General features: G+C 63.6%; 5 protein-coding genes across 11 annotated transcripts; 4 read left to right on the forward strand and 1 right to left on the reverse strand.

Annotated features, from left to right (window-relative positions):
• The first annotated feature begins 139 nt into the window (after window positions 1–139).
• Window positions 140–3,476, forward strand: DNAJC4 (DnaJ heat shock protein family (Hsp40) member C4). 3 transcript variants are annotated; one of them, XM_081099779.1, is made up of 7 exons: window positions 140–164; window positions 485–586; window positions 1,512–1,605; window positions 2,059–2,243; window positions 2,328–2,492; window positions 3,127–3,213; window positions 3,299–3,476. In XM_081099779.1, exons 2-7 carry the CDS (start codon window positions 501–503, stop codon window positions 3,384–3,386), a joined length of 705 nt encoding a protein of 234 aa, XP_080955905.1. In that variant the 5' UTR covers window positions 140–164; window positions 485–500; the 3' UTR covers window positions 3,387–3,476. The 3 variants fall into 3 exon arrangements, with proteins under 3 accessions (XP_080955905.1, XP_080955904.1, XP_080955906.1); XM_081099778.1 differs by having other exon boundaries at window positions 2,059–2,492; XM_081099780.1 differs by lacking the exon at window positions 140–164 and having other exon boundaries at window positions 224–586; window positions 2,331–2,492.
• Window positions 3,477–3,763: 287 nt separating this feature from the next.
• On the forward strand, window positions 3,764–6,959 carry VEGFB (vascular endothelial growth factor B). Of its 4 annotated transcripts, none has more exons than XM_081098329.1 (7): window positions 3,764–4,047; window positions 4,570–4,630; window positions 4,877–5,073; window positions 5,230–5,303; window positions 5,485–5,520; window positions 5,767–6,002; window positions 6,594–6,959. In XM_081098329.1, the coding sequence occupies exons 1-6, from the start codon at window positions 3,988–3,990 to the stop codon at window positions 5,978–5,980; spliced, it is 642 nt and encodes a 213-aa protein (XP_080954455.1). In that variant the 5' UTR covers window positions 3,764–3,987; the 3' UTR covers window positions 5,981–6,002; window positions 6,594–6,959. The 4 variants fall into 4 exon arrangements, with proteins under 4 accessions (XP_080954455.1, XP_080954453.1, XP_080954452.1 ...); XM_081098327.1 differs by having other exon boundaries at window positions 3,844–4,047; window positions 5,868–6,002; XM_081098326.1 differs by having other exon boundaries at window positions 3,844–4,047; window positions 4,588–4,630.
• Window positions 6,960–9,191: 2,232 nt separating this feature from the next.
• Window positions 9,192–11,674, forward strand: LOC308524167 (uncharacterized protein; the record flags this gene model as incomplete). Of its 2 annotated transcripts, XM_081098324.1 has the most annotated exons (6): window positions 9,192–10,125; window positions 10,287–10,455; window positions 10,782–10,894; window positions 11,018–11,064; window positions 11,409–11,444; window positions 11,532–11,674. In XM_081098324.1, one exon carries the CDS (start codon window positions 9,192–9,194, stop codon window positions 9,987–9,989), a length of 798 nt encoding a protein of 265 aa, XP_080954450.1. In that variant the 3' UTR covers window positions 9,990–10,125; window positions 10,287–10,455; window positions 10,782–10,894; window positions 11,018–11,064; window positions 11,409–11,444; window positions 11,532–11,674. The 2 variants fall into 2 exon arrangements, with proteins under 2 accessions (XP_080954450.1, XP_080954451.1); XM_081098325.1 differs by lacking the exon at window positions 10,287–10,455.
• Window positions 10,291–11,674, forward strand: FKBP2 (FKBP prolyl isomerase 2; the record flags this gene model as incomplete). The annotated part of the gene is made up of 5 exons (XM_081098331.1): window positions 10,291–10,455; window positions 10,782–10,894; window positions 11,018–11,064; window positions 11,409–11,444; window positions 11,532–11,674. 5 exons carry the CDS (start codon window positions 10,291–10,293, stop codon window positions 11,591–11,593), a joined length of 423 nt encoding a protein of 140 aa, XP_080954457.1. The 3' UTR covers window positions 11,594–11,674.
• Window positions 11,675–12,123: 449 nt separating this feature from the next.
• Window positions 12,124–14,416, reverse strand: PPP1R14B (protein phosphatase 1 regulatory inhibitor subunit 14B). The gene is made up of 4 exons (XM_081098330.1): window positions 13,907–14,416; window positions 12,799–12,882; window positions 12,486–12,518; window positions 12,124–12,395 (listed from the first exon to the last, which is right to left on the reverse strand). Exons 1-4 carry the CDS (start codon window positions 14,162–14,164, stop codon window positions 12,327–12,329), a joined length of 444 nt encoding a protein of 147 aa, XP_080954456.1. The 5' UTR covers window positions 14,165–14,416; the 3' UTR covers window positions 12,124–12,326.
• Window positions 14,417–16,500: the final 2,084 nt, after the last annotated feature.

Here is a 16,500-nt window from a genome sequence, read left to right on the forward strand (position 1 = left end):
ACCTCTCAGCGCGTCCCTGGCTCCGCCCTCCGGGGGCGGGCCCGAGGTGTCACAGACCAATGGGTTACGGGGGCAGGGCATCGGCGTGGTGGGCGTGGTCTTGTCGTCTAAGCCAATGAGGGCGTGGGGTGGGCCCTAAGTCGGCGCAGGAAATGGCGGCGGCCGTGAGTACAGCGGAGGCGGGGCTCGGCGTGGCTCCTCCTTCGCCCGCCCCCCAGGCTCCCGGGTTGGGCAGGGGGGTCTCCGAGCTCGCGGCTGGCTGTCCAGACGTCGAGGCCGGTGTGGGGAAGGGCCGGGTTCTGGGCAGGACAGGTCCCGGGCGCTGGGGTCTGGGCTGGAGCAAGGAGGCCCCACCTGCGCCTGGGTCCTCCGGGCCTGCTCCAGCTTTCCCTCGCCGGTGATGGGGGCCGGGCCCCGTCCCCCCGCCCCCGGGGTGCTCGCAGTCTGGTCCCCATGCACTCTCCTTGTGGCCTCCTTCCACCAGCTGTCCTCTCGCCGCCATGCTGCCCCTGCTGCCCCCGTGCCTTTGTCGGCTGTGGCCCCGCGGCCCTCCCACCCGGCTCTTCGCAGAGGCCGCCCGGCAGCGGTGAGTCGGTCGCCGGGGGCCGGTGCCTTCCCGAGGTTCTGGGGGTGTTTGTTGAGGCCCCAGGTGCTGAGATCCTTAGGAACTGGGAGGCAGGTGCCTCCCAGCCTCATCTCGGGGACTCGCACCTTCCCTGCCGTGGCACCGCTGAGGATTAGAATCAGCGGTTCTCAACCTGTGGGTCGCGACCCCTTTGGCGGTCGAACGATTCTTTCACAGGGGTCGCCTAAGACCATCCTGCATATCAGATACTTACATGACGATTCATAACAGTAGCAACATTACAGTGATGAAGCAGCAACGAAAATAATTTTATGGTTGGGTCACAACATGAGGAACTGTATTTAAAGGGCCAGAAGGTTGAGAACCATCATTAGATGAAGGGACGACCGCCCAGGTGGTGCAGCGAGAGTTATGCCGCAGATTCGCCGTTTGGGCCCAAGGCAAACCCAATGCTCTTTACACAACCCCTGTGGGTGTGGAGCATCGCTGATTCCAACCCGCGGGGGAGTGGGTTTTTGGAAACAAGAAATGCAGATTCCTGGGTCCTGCTCTGGAATGAGATGGGCTCAGGAACCTTTTTTAAAACAAGCTTTTCGGCAGTTTCTGACACAAGGAGCCTGAGGACCACATGTTGAGGCACCTCTGGTCTGATCTGCACCATCCCCCAAACACTCACAGGAGGGGTTGTTTGGAGATAGGTCTCCCCTCTCCGGCCATACCACCCTGATGAGCCTGATCTCGGAAGCTAAGCAGGGGTGGGCCTGGTTAGTACTTGGGTGGGAGATGGGTCCCCCTCAGCACCTGCTTCAGCCCCTCAGCTCCTGGTTGCTGAGTTGAAGGGTGTGCCCAGCGGGGCTGGGATGGGTAAGGAAGAGGTATCTTCTGTGTTGCCTTAGCCCCTACAGGTTGTGGCCTCTCTCCACAGGTCTGGTCCCAGAAACTACTATGAGCTGCTGGGGGTACATCCCGGTGCCAGCACCGAAGAAGTTAAACGAGCTTTCTTCTCCAAGTCCAAAGAGGTACCAGTGGTCCCAGGCAGGGAGGTGGGCGGGGAATTCTGAGCCAGATGGGGCACACGTCACATTCCCAGGAATGGAGCTGAGGGGGCTCGCTCTGGCTGGCACCACCTTCCCTCGGCGTGCATAGGGAGGGGGAAGTGCCCGCCGGGCAGAGGCCGGGCAGGGTGTGAGGAAAGCCAGGGGTCCTGTCTGAGGGGCTGGGCGTGTTGTTCTTGACCTGCTTGCTTGGGCCAGCGCATCTAGTGAGAGGTAGGCAGCAGGTGGGGAGGGAGGCGGAGTGCTTCCTGACCTGGGCTTTCTGGCGGGGTGGCCAGCCTGAGGGCCTGAGGGGTAAGGTCACTGTCCAGACAGGGCCCCTGGGAATGATTTGAGCCCTTGTGGGTGGATGTTATCGAGATGGGTCCTGGGGAGGAGCATGGGAAGGGAGATGAGGGGAGTCCTGCTTCACCTCAGCTGCACCCTGACCGGGACCCCGGGAACCCAGCCCTGCACAGCCGCTTTGTGGAGCTGAGTGAAGCATACCAAGTGCTCAGCCGGGAGCAGAGCCGCCGGAATTACGACCAACAGCTCCGCTCAGCAACTCCTCCAAAGCCTCCAGGAGCCGCCGCCCCTCCTAGGTCTGCTCATCAGGCACATAGGTACAATATTTTGCAATTTGCTTCTTCTCCTCCAAATCTCCTGGGGAGCCTCTTCCCCACACTGTCTCTTTTTCTCCTTCCCAGCAGCTCCTGGGAACCCCCCAATGCACAATACTGGGCCCAGTTTCACAGTGTGAGGCCTCAGAGACCGGAGTCGCGGCGGCAGCAGTATAGACACAACCAGCGGGTGCTGGGGTACTGCCTCCTGGTCATGCTGGCAGGCATGGGCCTGCACTACGTCGCCTTCAGGTGCTCCCGCCTCTCCCCGAGGGGCGGGCAGGGGGCAGCCACCCACACCGCTCTTGTGTCTCTCAAGCTAAGCACTGTATGAAGTAGGTCTCCGGAGCCCCTTTTCCTTAGCAAAGGCAGCTCTTCACTAAGGGCTCACGTCATTTTCAGTTTATTTTGTTTTTTATAATTTGCATGTAAATCTTTGGTGCCGACTACCAGGGAGTGGTGGAGCCAACCAAAATCATGCACAAGAAAAATGCATTGTAACTGCCTCCCCGGCGGCTCTCCTCGCTTGTTTGGCAGTCAGCTGTCTCCCCGCCTCGCTCCTGCATGCCGTGACACAGGTTCCACAGCCCTGGCACAGAGGCAGCGCCCACCGACTGCCGGCCTAGCTCATGATGGCGTTAGACACACGGCCTTTCCAAGCTCTTGGGGGGCCACCCGATGTTCAGTGCTGCGGTCACCACCTTCAGCCCGATAGCCAGGGACCTGGGCCGCCACTGGACCCTGGACAGGCCTGGCTACTCTGTACTGCTCTCCTCACCTAGCACAGGCAGTGAGGCTGAGGTCCCACAGATAGAAAGCACTGACACCCCAGAGTGGGGGACAGTAGGGTTTGGGGGACCCAGAGTTCATTGTAACCCCCTTGCAGGAAGCTAGAGCAGATGCACCGTAGCTTCATGGATGAAAAGGATCGGATCATCACAACCATCTACAATGACACCCGGGCCCGCGCCAGGTCTGTCCCTGCCCTACCCTGGCCTCTTCACTGTCCTGGCCCACCTCTGGGTCCCTGTGCCAACCGCCGGTGCTCTCTCCTGCAGGGCCAACAGAGCCAGGCTCCAGCAGCAGAGGCAGCAGCTGCAGCCACCCCCCGAGCCTCCCCCCGGCCCAGGAATCATGCCCCCCTGAGCCTCTCACCCGGACGGAGCCTGCTGTGTGTTCCCTCTCGGGACTCCCCCCGACCCCAAACGCGTGCAATAAAGTGATTCTCAGCCTTCCGGTCCGGCTCCCTCCTTAAGGCCCCGCACCCCCAACCCCGGCCACTCCTCGGGACCACGCCCGCCTCCGAGCCCGGCCCCCGGGGCGGTGCGTCCCCTTTCCCCTGCTGCCGCGGGAGGGGGTGTGTGGAGGGGGCGGGCCTGCGGGCGGCCTCGCCCCTCCGCCCCCGCCCCGCCCCTGCCCGCGGCCGGGTGGGGAGCGCGTGTCTGGGTCACATGAGCGGCCCGCCCGCCAGCCCCGGCCGGCCCCCTGCCGCCCCCGCCGTCCCCACCGCCGCCCGCCGCCCGCCGCCCGCCGGCCGCCCACCCGCCGCCTCCGGCTGCCTCCGCCGCGCGGTGCTGCGCTGCCTGCGCCCAGGGCTCGGGAGGGGGCCGCGGAGGAGCCGCCCCCCGCGCCCGGCCCCCGTCCGCCCCGCCCCGGCCCGCGCCATGGGACTCTGGCCGCCGCCGCCCCCGGCGCCGCCGGGCTAGGGCGATGCGGGAGCCCCAGGCCCGCGGCCCCTGTGGGCACCATGGGCCCCCTGCTCCGCCGCCTGCTGCTCGCGGCGCTCCTGCAGCTGGCCCCCGCCCAGGTACGTGCGTCCCGACATCCCGCCCGCCCGCCGTGCCCTTCTCAAGGTTGGCGGAAGTGGGGAGGCGAGAAGCGGCCTCGGCCGAGGGTACGCGCGGATCCGAGGATCGGACGTCGCCGGAGTCGGGCCGGCATCCCCTGGGAGGTGTTCCTCCCCACTGGCCTCCCGGCCCATCCCTGGGGCCACTCCCCTGCCCCACCCCATTCCCTGGGCGCAGCCGGGGGGCGGAGCTGCCTCGGTGTCTGTGCGACCTGGTTCGGCGCCCAGCGTGCCCCCTTCTGACCTGCGGCCTCCAGAACAAGCCTGGTCCCCAGGCGTGGAGAGAGGCCTCGGCTGGCAGAGCACGCCTGGCGGGGCATGGCCAGGGCAGGCCCCAGGTGGCCAGGAGGGACAGGTAGAGCTAGAGTGGACTCGGGAACAGAGCCATCTGGAGAAATGTCAGCGAGGAGTCGAAGCCTGCCGACTGCAAGGGCAGAGCCCTGGGGACAGTGCGGCCCTAACTAGAGTGCCCCTCGGGTCCAGGTCTCCTCTCTCCCGCAGGCGCCCGGCTCCCAGCCTGATGCCCCTGGCCACCAGAAGAAAGGTAATAGTAGCAGCTTCGCACTGGCCAGCACTGAGAAGCTGCGCTGTGTGCTCATCGTCTTGGTTAATCGCTGTTCTGTAAGGTGCAAACTCTTCTGCCCATTTCACAGAAGTGGAAATTGAGGAAGTGGGGGTCCTGGGTTGGGAGGGCAGAAGTGGGGGCAGTGGAGGGAGGCTGTGACACGGGAACTAGGGAGCAGCTGCAGGAAGCCCAGTGGGGACGTAACCCTGATGCATCTGTCCCCAGTGGTGTCATGGATAGATGTGTATGCTCGTGCCACCTGCCAGCCGCGGGAGGTGGTGGTGCCCCTAACTTTGGAGCTCATGGGCACTGTGGCCAAACAACTCGTACCCAGCTGTGTGACTGTGCAGCGCTGTGGCGGCTGCTGCCCTGACGATGGCCTGGAATGCGTGCCCACTGGGCAGCACCAAGTCCGAATGCAGGTACTGGGGCAGGTAGAGTGTGCCTGGCTGGGGGTGGATGCTGGTGCTCGGGGCTGACGGGATGGCAGCCAGAGCCCTGGCAGGTGGGCAAGCCGTCCTCCCTCCTGCCCGTGGAGTGTCTTCTTCCTCTCTCTCTCCCTGTTCTCCCGAACACAGATCCTCATGATCCGGTATCCGAGCAGTCAGCTGGGGGAAATGTCCCTGGAAGAACACAGCCAGTGTGAATGCAGGTGCCAGCCAGGCCCACTTCTGGGCTTGCAGAGACCAGGCGTGGGGGACGTGGGCGTGGTGGCACCCCGCCCTGGGGACCAGGTTTCTGAGTGGAGCTGGGCATGCCTGGGGTCTGGGCAAGAGAGTAGGATGCTTGGCTTTCCTGATCCTCCTCCTCCTTTCTGTCGGTCTCTCTTTCAGACCAAAAAAAAGGGAGAGTGCTGTGAAGCCAGACAGGTGAGTCTCTTGGGCTCCTGTTGAGGTGGGGTTGGAACCCAGGCCCAGTGCCCAGGATACAACGTGTGGGTGGGGCAAGGGCTGTGCAAGTGTGTCAGGAAGCTGTGGCCCACTCCCCTCTTTTTCCTCCCACTTGTGTCCCCCGCTCCCCTTTTCCTCTGCTCCCCAGTGTGTGTGCTCTGACCCAACCCCAGCTCCCTCCAGGGAAGACTCTTCCCGCCCCAGACATGTTGCTTCTCCTCCTAGGGCTGACACTCCCCACCACCATCCCCAGCCCCGCTCTGTTCCGGGCTGGGGCCCTGCCCCCGGCGCACACTCCCAAGCTGACATCACCCATCCCACTCCAGCCCCAGGCCCCTCTGCCCACGCTGTACCCAGCGCCACCAGCGCCCTGACCCCAGGACCTGCCGCTGCCGCTGCCGACGCCGCAGCTTCTTCCGTTGCCAAGGGCGGGGCTTAGAGCTCAACCCAGACACTTGCAGGTGAGGAGTTGTGGGGTGGCAGTTGTTAGGGAAGCCGTCAAGGCCTGCCAGTGAGGTAAGAGCCAGGGAAGGGGAAGCTGTTGAATGGGTTGAACAAATATTTACCAAGTGTCTGCTGGCACTGGGATCAGCATAAACAAGGCTCACATTCCAGGGCAGAAGCCCGGCACAAGGACACTGATGCCAGCAGAGGCCAGCAAGGCCTGTGGTCAGGCGCACCTGGCACCGTCTTTTGAGAGGTCAGAGATGTCCTGGAGGAGGTGCTGTCTGCCTGAGGTAGAGCTGAGACAGCTTTCCAGTTTGCAGCGCTCTGGGCCTTCCCAGAAGCCACTTGGGTAGACCTCTGTCCCACTTCCTGGGCTCTGAGAGGCCAGGGCACAGAGTGTGCCCCTTGTTCACTCTCGTCGAGGGCTTCTCACGACCCATCCCTTGCAGAGTGAGGCCACGAGTGGCATCACGTGGGCGAGGCCAGTTGGGGTGTCTTTGGAATGTTAGGAAAGGAGGAGGTTCGCAGACGGTGACGGGATGGGTCCAGAGGAGCGGATGCTGAGCCGTGGCAGCATGAACAGAATCCCCTTCTTTCCTCCTCAGGTGCCGGAAGCTGCGAAAGTGACACATTGCTTTTCAGACTCAGTGGGGCCACTTGCCTCACAGGCCACACTCCAGAGGGGGCCTAACGGGCCTGGGCCCCTCTGGCCATCTCTTGTCTCTGCAAAGCTGCCTTCCAACATGGTGGGCAGAGTTGGATGAGACTTGGAGGCAGCAAGAGGGGTCGCGTACCAGCTTGGGAGAGAATGGGGTCCTGTTTCAGTGTTTAACCGCCCCGTGTAAGTGCGCGTCTTACAGCAGGCCCCTCCCTGCCCTTACGAGGAAGACCCCGATGCTGTGCAAATAATGGGAGTTGGGCTTTGGTATGAGAGCTGTGACCCCCCGACCCTGATAAAAGAGATGGACGGAGCTTCCCTGCCTGTGTCACTGTTTGTCACGGTCCAGGCTGGCTGGTTCAAGCATGGATGCCTGTCACACTGCCTCCCAGGCCTGGAGCTTCTTACTCCATTCACTGTGCAGACGGAGTAAATGAGGCTCACGGCCCCACACCGTCACACTCAGAGCCCAGTCACGAGTTCTTCACACTCACGTTGTTGCCAGTCCCTGCTCCCTGCTCCCTGCTCTGGAGGGAGACGGCCTGTTATGGCCAGTGAGTTTGAGGCGGGAAGCAGATCTGCTGAATGACCTTGGGTGTCACAGCCCCTCTGTCTGGGCCTCAGCTTCCCACTTGTGCACATGGAGGACACATGATCACTATGTTCCGGGCCCAAGGGCTGCAGGAAGGTTTGCGTATGTTTTTTTTTTGTTGTTTTTTTTTAATATATTTTATTGATTTTTTTTTTACAGGGAGGAAGGGAGAGAAATAGTTAGAAACATCGATGAGAGAGAAACATCGATCAGCTGCCTCCTGCACATCTCCTGCTGGGGATGTGCCCGCAACCAAGCTACATGCCCTTGATCAGAATCGAACGTGGGACCTTTCAGTCCACAGGCCGACGCTCTATCCACTGAGCCAAACCGGTTTCGGCAGGTTTGCGTATGTTTTGACATAACAGAAAAGAACACCCATCTCCCCCGCTGGGCAGCACTGTGCCTCCTGCTTTTTGCCCCCCTGTAGCTTAACTCTCACGCTGTGCACCTGCCTTGTCCCCACCTCACTCCCACCTTCCTGAACGGGAAGCACCAAAGGTCCGTGGCTGGTGGGCTTGGTTCGAGAGACGGGCCCCGGACCCCAATCCCCCAGTTTTCTCCACCTTCACCTCCCTTTCACCTTGGGTGCCCCTGCTTGGGACTCTCCTGACCTTTATCAGCCCCAGTCCAAGCTCACTGCCCAGCCTGCTGCCTGCAGACTCCCCTGCTGCCTGGCGCTGAGTGGGGTGGTCCAAAGGCCAACTCGGTACAAATGGCTTTGCCCTGCAGAGGCAGGACCTTCAGGGAGAGGCCAATGCGAAGCACCCACCCTCCTGTCAGACGTGAGGGGGTGACAGCGATCTGGTTGGGCCCAAGGCAAAAGTGGGTTAGCCCAGAAGAGAAGGTTCCTGAGTGATTAGCATCTTCATGTCATGATAGCCATGCCCTCGGTGAAAATGCGTAGCCCCATTGGGATGATATGAGGGTTAGAGACCCAGGGCTACCATCTGCGTCCACGTGGCCTCGCTGGACACACACGATGCTTGGCACCACCTCCTTGCTGAGTCCTCAATTCTGCGGTCAGCTCTGTGACTATCCTCCTTTTCATTTGATGAAATAGGCTGATTGACCTGGGATCTGGCCTCAAATCAGCTGTCTCCCTAACTCGGTAGGTTTAGCTGCCTGCTCGCAGCAGAGTCGCTACTTAATGGAGATGTTTGCTGGGTACTGGGCGCCTGAAAATAACAGCCACATCACGGCAGGCTGAGTCGGTGGTCAGGGGGCGACATGCAGAGGCAAGCCTGGACGCCGGGGGCGAGAAGGGAGCGCACCGGCTGTGGCGGCGCCTGGCGGTGGGCCCTGCAGGGTGGGTGACCCAGCCCGCGGCACAGGGACGCCAAACCCGCCAGGCCAGGAACTTTGCTCAAGGTCAGAGTCGGTCAGTGACCGGCGGGCCCTGAGTTCAAACCCGTCTCACTCTGAGGCCGAGTCTTTCCACAGCAACTAACTGGGAGCGGTGGGTCCCGAGGACCCCCCAGAGACGTCGCGGGCAAGGCTGGGGGCGACGCAAAATGGCGTCTCAAGACCCCCTCCAGGAACCGCGCCCCCTGACCTTAATCTCACCTCCACCGGAAGTGCCTGTGGTCCTTTCGGAAGTCACTTTCACCTAACCTTACGGACTACCGCTCTACAGGAAGTGACGAAAGTCACGTGGTGCTAAAGGGCGGGGCTAGGGCGATACCCTCCCCCGCGGGCGGGTGGCGGCGGGATTCGTGCGGCCCAATGAGGGCGGGCGGCGTGGCCCGGGCTGGTAGCTGCAATGACGCGCCTGCGCAGAGGCGACGGCACGACGAGTTGACTCCGGGGGCGCGGCGAGGAGGTGAGCGGGGGCCACAGCCCGGGCTGAGGGAGCCGGGGTGTACGCGGGCAGGCTGGGTCAGGCCGGGGTCCCGAGTGTCAAGGAGGGCAGGGTACGAGGAACCTGGAGGCTGGTGCGGGAGCTGTCCGGGGATGCCGCAGGGGGAGGGTCCTCACGCCGTACGGGGCGGGGCCCCGGGAATCGGGGCGGGACGTGGAACAGAAACGGGTGGGGCCTCTGAGCTGGTATCTGCGGAAGGCGGGACTCTGGGGCTGGGGGCGGGGCTAGGACTTGTGGGGGGCGGAGCCTGGACCTTGGAGGAGGAGCTGGAACAGGCGGAAGGCGGAGCTTCGGGTTTGGAGACGAAGGGGAACGAGGCCCAGGCGCTGGGGGCGGGGCTTCAGCCGGTGAGTGGCGTGGGTCCAGTTCAGGAAAAGGGATCTAGTTCTGTCGAGGGTGGGGCTCCAGGGCTGGGGGCGGAACCACGCCCTCTAAAGGGTGGGGCCAAGGAGCCAAGCGCAGGGGTAGGCCCAGGTAATGGCCCGGGGCGTCCACGCGGGGGCGGTCTCCGTGGTGGCCGGGCCTGGGAGCGTGGGAGGCCGAGAACTCCTCCAGGAGAGGTGGTGTGGGTTGAGCGGGCACGACGGTCACCGGACACGGGGCCAGTCTGGGTGCCCCGCAGACCCCCGAGGGCTCAGAGTTGGGGAGGCGCCCCGGGCGGAGGCACAGGGTCGGCCTGGGGGATCTCCCCAGAGGACCGGGGCTCCCCGGAGCCACCCAGCGGCGATGTGTGGGTGCCTCGAGGCCGATCCCCTGCAGCGGCGGCAGAGGTGTGGGTGTGCTGGGCAGGGGGCGACTGGGTTTGGCGTGAGTGGTGTCGCCCGGTCAGGGCAACTACTGTGCAGCCAGATAGGGTCTGGACTTTGCGTAAAGGGACAGGTGGGAATTGAAGAACGGAGCTGGGGTCCAGGAGGGAAGGAAGGGCTGAGGGTGAACAAAGGGGCGGGGCCCTGGCTGCTGTGGCCTCCCCTTACCCCCTCCCCCCGCTGCTGGGGTCCTCGGGCAAGCCCCCTTCTCCCTGGACTGGTAAGTGTGACCGCGGAGCCCGGGGGAGAGGGTGGTGACCCGGGACGAGGGGATCCCCAGGGGCAGGCAAGGTACGGTGGTGTGGAATCCTACTACCTGCAGGTATTCCATACCCTTCCTGCCCTCCCGGTCGATTGGTCGGTCGGGATCTGTTCCCGCAGAGACATGAGACTCAGCTGGGTCCTGACAGTACTGTCCATCTGCCTGAGTGCCCTGGCCACGGCTGCGGGGGCCGAGGGCAAACGGAAACTGCAGATCGGGGTCAAGAAGCGGGTAGACCACTGTCCCATCAAATCGCGCAAGGGGGATGTCCTGCACATGCACTACACGGTGGGTGAGGAGGCGGAGCTTTTGGGTGTGGGTGGGGATTCGGGGACCAAAAAGGACTTGGGAGCCAGGTTCCCCTGCTAAGGTGGGTGACCTTGGGCAAGTCCCTTCTCCCCTCTGCCAGTTTCCACGGTTCTTTCCTGCTCTTCACTGTCTACTTCCCAGGTCGGCACCAACAAAGAGTTACAGTGTACTGTGAGCTGCCTGAGGCCCTGTCCCCTTCTAGGACTATGGCCACCAATTCTGTGGGGGACAGCTTGCTGGGGGTAGATGGGGGTGGGGTGCTAGCAGAGTGGAACCAGCTCATTGGCCTTCTCATGGTCCCGCAGGGGAAGCTGGAGGATGGGACGGAGTTTGACAGCAGCCTGCCCCAGAACCAGCCCTTTGTCTTCTCCCTGGGCACCGGCCAGGTCATCAAGGGCTGGGACCAGGGGCTGCTGGGGTGAGTCAGGGGCCATGGCTGTGGTCCAGGTGAACTGTGGGGGGCAAGCCCCAGGAAAGGGGGGGGGGCGGTGGGAGGCAGGGAGCCTGAGTGCTGCCACATGCTGACTATGTTGTCCTGCAGGATGTGTGAGGGGGAAAAGCGGAAGCTGGTGATCCCATCAGAGCTGGGTAAGAGGTCCTTCCTGAGTGGGTATAGGGTTCGGGTATGTTTGGGGAAGGGTGAAGGTTGGTTCAGCCTCTGTATTGGTCTCCCCCACCCATTCATTACAGTTCATGCCTCTTCCAAGTTTAACTGTGTCCAGCAATTCCAGGGCAAGACCCTTGAGGCACTCAGCTCCGATGTCCACCTTGTGCCCTTATCTGGCCTTTGCAGCCCCCTCTCACCCCTTACACCTCCATTGCTGGCTGTTACTGAGCTGGGCAGAAGCCTGGTTTCCGCCTGGATGTCTGTCTGCAGAACCTCTCTATCTGACCACAGCTCACTTTGTGTTTTGTGTGTGCATCTTTGACAGGGTATGGAGAGCGGGGAGCTCCCCCAAAGATCCCAGGTAATATACCTTCTTGCCTCCTATCTGTTGCACCTATCCCATCTCCTGTGGCCCTGGTTCTCATTCTGCCTCACTTCCCTGCTGCAGGTGGTGCAACCCTAGTGTTCGAGGTGGAGCTGCTCAAAATCGAACGACGTGCAGAACTGTAGCCAAGCCGGGGAGGGCCGGTGGAGAGGCCCCCATCAGGGACCAGACTGTTTAAGGAAAAAAAAATCTTAAAGCTCATGAAATGAGCCTGTGTTTTGTTTGTGGGCCCCGGGAGACTTAGAAACCACAGTCCCAGCCTCTCCTCTTCCTCGGCATCCTGTACCCGTCTCCTTTTGTGGCTTCAGAACCTTGGGATCTAGGCTCAATAGCCTGGGGGGTCAAGATAGCCAGGCCTTGGATAGCATGGTGGCCCTTGCCCAGAGTGAAAAAAGAATTCTTGCTGCCAACAGCAACAGTGCCCCCCCTACTCCCCAGCCACTTTTAGCTCCAGGTCTGGGAGCCAACACTGGGCTATCACCATGACTACATGGCCTTCAGGAAGGCCTACAGTCACTTGGGGAGAAGCTGAGCTGGTAACCATTACAGAGCAGTGTGTCCCCCTAAAAGAGACCAACCAAGCCTGTTAGCTGCACCAAAGGCATATCCTAGCTTTATTAAAGGGCCCGCGTCGCAGAATCAATATAAAAACACAAAAAGTCCCATCAGTTTAATAATAATAAAAAAACCCCAAAATGGAAAACAAGGGGCAGGGAAGAGGCCCCTAAGTGAGGGGCACAGGGAGCCCTGCTCATGGCACCAGGCCTGGCCGCAGGGCCCCTTGGTATTGCTGTTGCTACGAGGTCAGGGGGCAGCGATTGTCCTGTGGGAGCCACCGTTCACCTGGGTTGAGGACCCTTACTTCTTCTGGGGTGTGCTCAGCTTCTGCATGCCCCGTATCTTGTCCAGCAGGCCAGAGATGAAGGCCTGGACAAGAGGGAGGACGTTAGGAAGACAAGATCCCAAGAAGACAGAAGCCCAGGCTCTTCTCCCCCACCCTCTGGGGAAACCACTTACCTCAGTGGGTTTGTAACAGTCAACCAGCAGCTCCTGGTGGGACAGAGGGGGAAAGTATAGCTGAGTTCTCAGGAACAGGGGCCTGGAGTTGACCCTGCCCACTCCCAAGGGGCTGGGGCCACCCCGAAGGTCAGGATGCCATCACTAGGCAAGGAGCACGGGCCCCGTCTGCTGGAGGCAGATGCTGAGGCTCAGTGCCACAGAGCTGGCGCGTCAGACAAAAGGCCTGGCCCCAGGATCTCACCCAATTGGCACTGCCTCCCTGCAGCCCTCCACTCCCGCTCCCCCAACCTGACCCCGCCACCCCTCTCACCTTGACCCTGGCAGCCCGGGCATCATCACTCTCCATGTCCAGGAGCTCATCCACATCAATCTCCAGCTCGGGGATCTCCTCTTCCTGGGGTGGGGGAGGAGGGAGAGACAAAGGCCTGAGTTGGGGAGAGGGTAAGAGAGGGGCTTGCTGGCTGAGGCCCTGCCCTACTCGGGAAGAGCCAGCCCTCTGTCCAGCAGACAGCAGCAGCTGCTCTGAGGAAGAAAACAGATCAGGCCCTTGCCAAGGAAAACTGCCCGATGGGTGGAGGGGGGGGGGGCCGCAGTACTTCCTGTCTGCCAGTTGGGCACCCTAGGTGCCAGACAGCTAGGGCTGGGAACACTGCAGACGTGTCTCCCTAACTTCAGGACACCCCATTTTAACCAGAGCAGGTGGGGCCAGCTGTCCCAGCTTATCACAGCCCTTTCCCCTCCCCCAAACACCTGTCACACTTCCCAGGAGCAGGAGGAAGCGAAGGGTGAGGGGTCAGTGAGAAGGACCCAGGCCTCAAAAGGGGGAAACAAAGAGCACATGCTTTGCTGGGGGGCGGGGGGCGGTGCCTGCCCCCCCTCCTGCCCGGGAAGCACCTAAGGTCTGGAGCCAGCAGCATTCCAGGGCTAGGCTAGGACGGGCAGCGCGGGCAAGCCCACTCCTCCACCCTGCCCCCAGGGGCCTGAGTCACCCTGTGAGCAAGAAGGAGTCATGGGGTGGAGAACAGGACCCAGGGAGCCGCTAGGCTCCCCTTCGCCACGATGGGGCCCATTGGAATAACCCCGACGCTTCGCGGTCCCCTCGCCCACCAGGCTGGGTCCCGGGACCAGTCTAGGCCAGCAGGCACCAGCCCCCCTCCACTGCCAGCGCAGGGAACCCCAACCTGCCCAGGCCAGGCCCCCCCACACCTGACCAGGTAGTGGCCGGAGGGGGCGGCGGGGGAGACCGGAGGGACTGAAGTCAGACAACAAGGAGCTCACTCTGGGGGCGGGAGGCAGGCGGGCGGCGCGCGCGGAAGCGATGCGCCCATTGCCTGCGGGTGACAGGCGGGCTCCAGGCGGGGTTCCCAGGCAGCCCGGCGGGGGACCGGCCCGAGGGGGCCGGGCGGGCGGGGACACACCTGGCAGTCGTAGAGGCGAGTGAGCTGCTCCAGGATCCACTCCTCCAGGTTGAGGCGCTTCCGTAACTCCTTGCGGTCGTACTTGACCGTGACCTTCCCTTGGCGCCTCACGGGGCCATCGTCGTCCGCGCTCCCCGGGCCCTCGCCCGCGGCACCAGGCGGGCTCTGGAAGTAGACGCGGGGCCCGGGGCCGCCACCTCCCGGCCCGGGAGCCGGGGCGGCCAACGCCGCGCCCCCCGCGGGGCCGCTGTCCGCCATGGCGGCCGCCGGGGCCACGTGCGCGCGTCCGGCCCCTCCCTGCGCCGCCGCCTCCCGGACGCCCGCCGGCTGGTGCGGGCCGTCGGCTCGGCTGAGCTGGTGGCTCGACTCCGCACGACTCCGCGGCTCGGGCGGCGGCGGGGGCGCCCGGGGGCAGCTGCTGCCTGCGGAGCCCCCGGGCCTGGCTTGGCCGCGCCCCGCCCCCTCCCCCGATCCGCCCGCCCTTTGTCCCCCGCGGCCGCCGCCCGAGCCGCCGCCGCCGAAGTCTTTCTCTGTCTCGCTGGCTTCCCCGCCCCCGGCCACACCCCCTTAAAGAGCCAGTCCCGCCGCCGCCCGCGCTCGACCCGCCCCGGCAGGGCTGCGGGGGGCTCCCCTCGGCCGGGTGGGCGGGCTGCCCTCCGCCCCGTTCACTGCCCTCCCAGCGCGTGTCCTGAGCGCCGGGCACCGGGATGTGTGCCCACCGGGCCCTGGAGTTCCGCCCTCACTGAGCGAAACCGGGGGCCGTCCGGGAAGGGAGGGGAGCGGCACGGTGTGCGGGCGGATGTCCGGCGAGGAGAAGGGGAGCCCGGCGTCCGGGTCCCCGGCGCTTGGCCAGCGCGGGGCGAGCCGGCTTCTCCGCGCGGCCGACACGTGGGCCCGGCTCCCGGGGGGTTGGGGGGAGTGGGCAAGGCCGGCGGGAGCTGCCGGGCCCCCGGATGCCCTGCTCGGGGGGCCCCGCGCCCCTCCTGGTGGAGGCCCGGTCGGGGGCTGAGCCGAACGGCCCCGGCGGTCCGAGGGGCCAGACCCCCGGCTGCCACCGCCCACCGGCCAAGATGGCGGCGGCGCAGGGGGTTCGGGGAGGTGTAGTTCGCGGGCCCGGCCTCGCCGGCATCCCTCCGGGCCGCGGAGCCGGGCTGGGAGCGCAGCACGCGTTTGGGGTGCCGGCCCAGGGCTGACCTTCCCAGGGCGCGGCCCCGCGCACCCCGCCACGTGCATACAGACGAGGGGACGCAGGCACTGGGAGCGGGGAGTAGGCGGCCGGTGCTCATGACGATAAAAAGAGTAACGACGGACCCACAGTACGCGCCCGGGAGCGGCTCCACACAGCCGGTGCCAGCTGCCCGCAGGTGCCGGCCCCCCGGTCTCCGGCCTCCGCGCCGCCTCCCTTAGCGGATGATCAGCTCATTCCCGCCCGCCCCCTGTCCCCCCACCTCCCGCCCCCCTCCCCACACACACCATCCCGTCGGATTTTCTGTGTCTTTAGAGTCTCTCGCCTTCACTTGTTCGTTGTCCATCTCCCACTTCCAAACCGTGAGCTCCGCGGGGCCGAAACCTGCGTGCTCAGCGGCAAACCCGCGTGTGCGGAGCACATTACCGGACCTCGCTGAGCTCTCGGCGTCGGTGTCAGACCCACAGGAGGTGGTCCCTCACTCCTGGCTGAACAAATGACTGAACGAACGGCGTCCTTTGTGCCTACGTTTCCTCCTGAGGTTGTGGCGAAGATTAAATAGGAAAATGCATAGAAGGTTCAATGACTGTGCCACAGAGGTCCATTAAGTCCCACAAACACAGATGCCGATCAGCTTGTGATGCCAGGCCCCTGACAGTCTCTACTCATCCCCTACCTCCCCTTAGACACCACCCAGTAGGGTTGTGCAGCTCCTCTGGGATGCTCCCCCGATGGCAGGCTCACTCTCCACGGTTTCCAGCAGAGTATCGAGGTCCAAGAGGCAGTGTTTCTGTGTCCACCCCTCGCAGACACCTCTCTGCAGCAGGAGGGATTGAGAGAGGTTGAGACGGGAGCCAAGCTCGAACCCAGGACTTGAGGCTCACCCCGTGGTTGGAGAGAAGAGAAGGCAGGACCTGGGAATGGGGGAAGGAAGATGCAGAGGGGCTGGAGGTGTGCTTCCCTGGGAGGGGCCTGCTCACTGGGTTGTGGGCAGGCTCACCAAGCTCAGCCTGGGGCAGGTAGAGTGAGCGGAGGCCTCCTCCCTCCCTCAGCCTCCCCTCTGGCCTCAGTCTCCCTTCAGCCAGCCCGGGGAGCAGGGGAGTGGTAGACCTTTGTCCTTATAGATTGGCAGGATCCACCCTTTCCACCAGGAACCCCATTTCTGGCCTGGCTCCCTGACCTCCTGCTGTGAGCCTGGACTGTTAGGAGGGGCAATTTACCCAAGTCCAAATTCCCCAACACACTCCATCTCACCACCGTATACTCTTTCTGAACGGGAACATTGATTAGGGCCTTGGAGTCCTCGCGTTAAGGAGAGGGATATGCCGCAGCTTGCTGTGGGGGTGGGGCCTAGAGGCCATGAAGACCTAGGTACCAGCCCTAGCTCTGCCCTCCAGGTGCTGTGACC

This window comes from Myotis nattereri (assembly GCF_964212035.1).
Source record: "Myotis nattereri genome assembly, chromosome: 9".
In the NCBI taxonomy this organism is placed as follows: domain Eukaryota; kingdom Metazoa; phylum Chordata; class Mammalia; order Chiroptera; family Vespertilionidae; genus Myotis; species Myotis nattereri.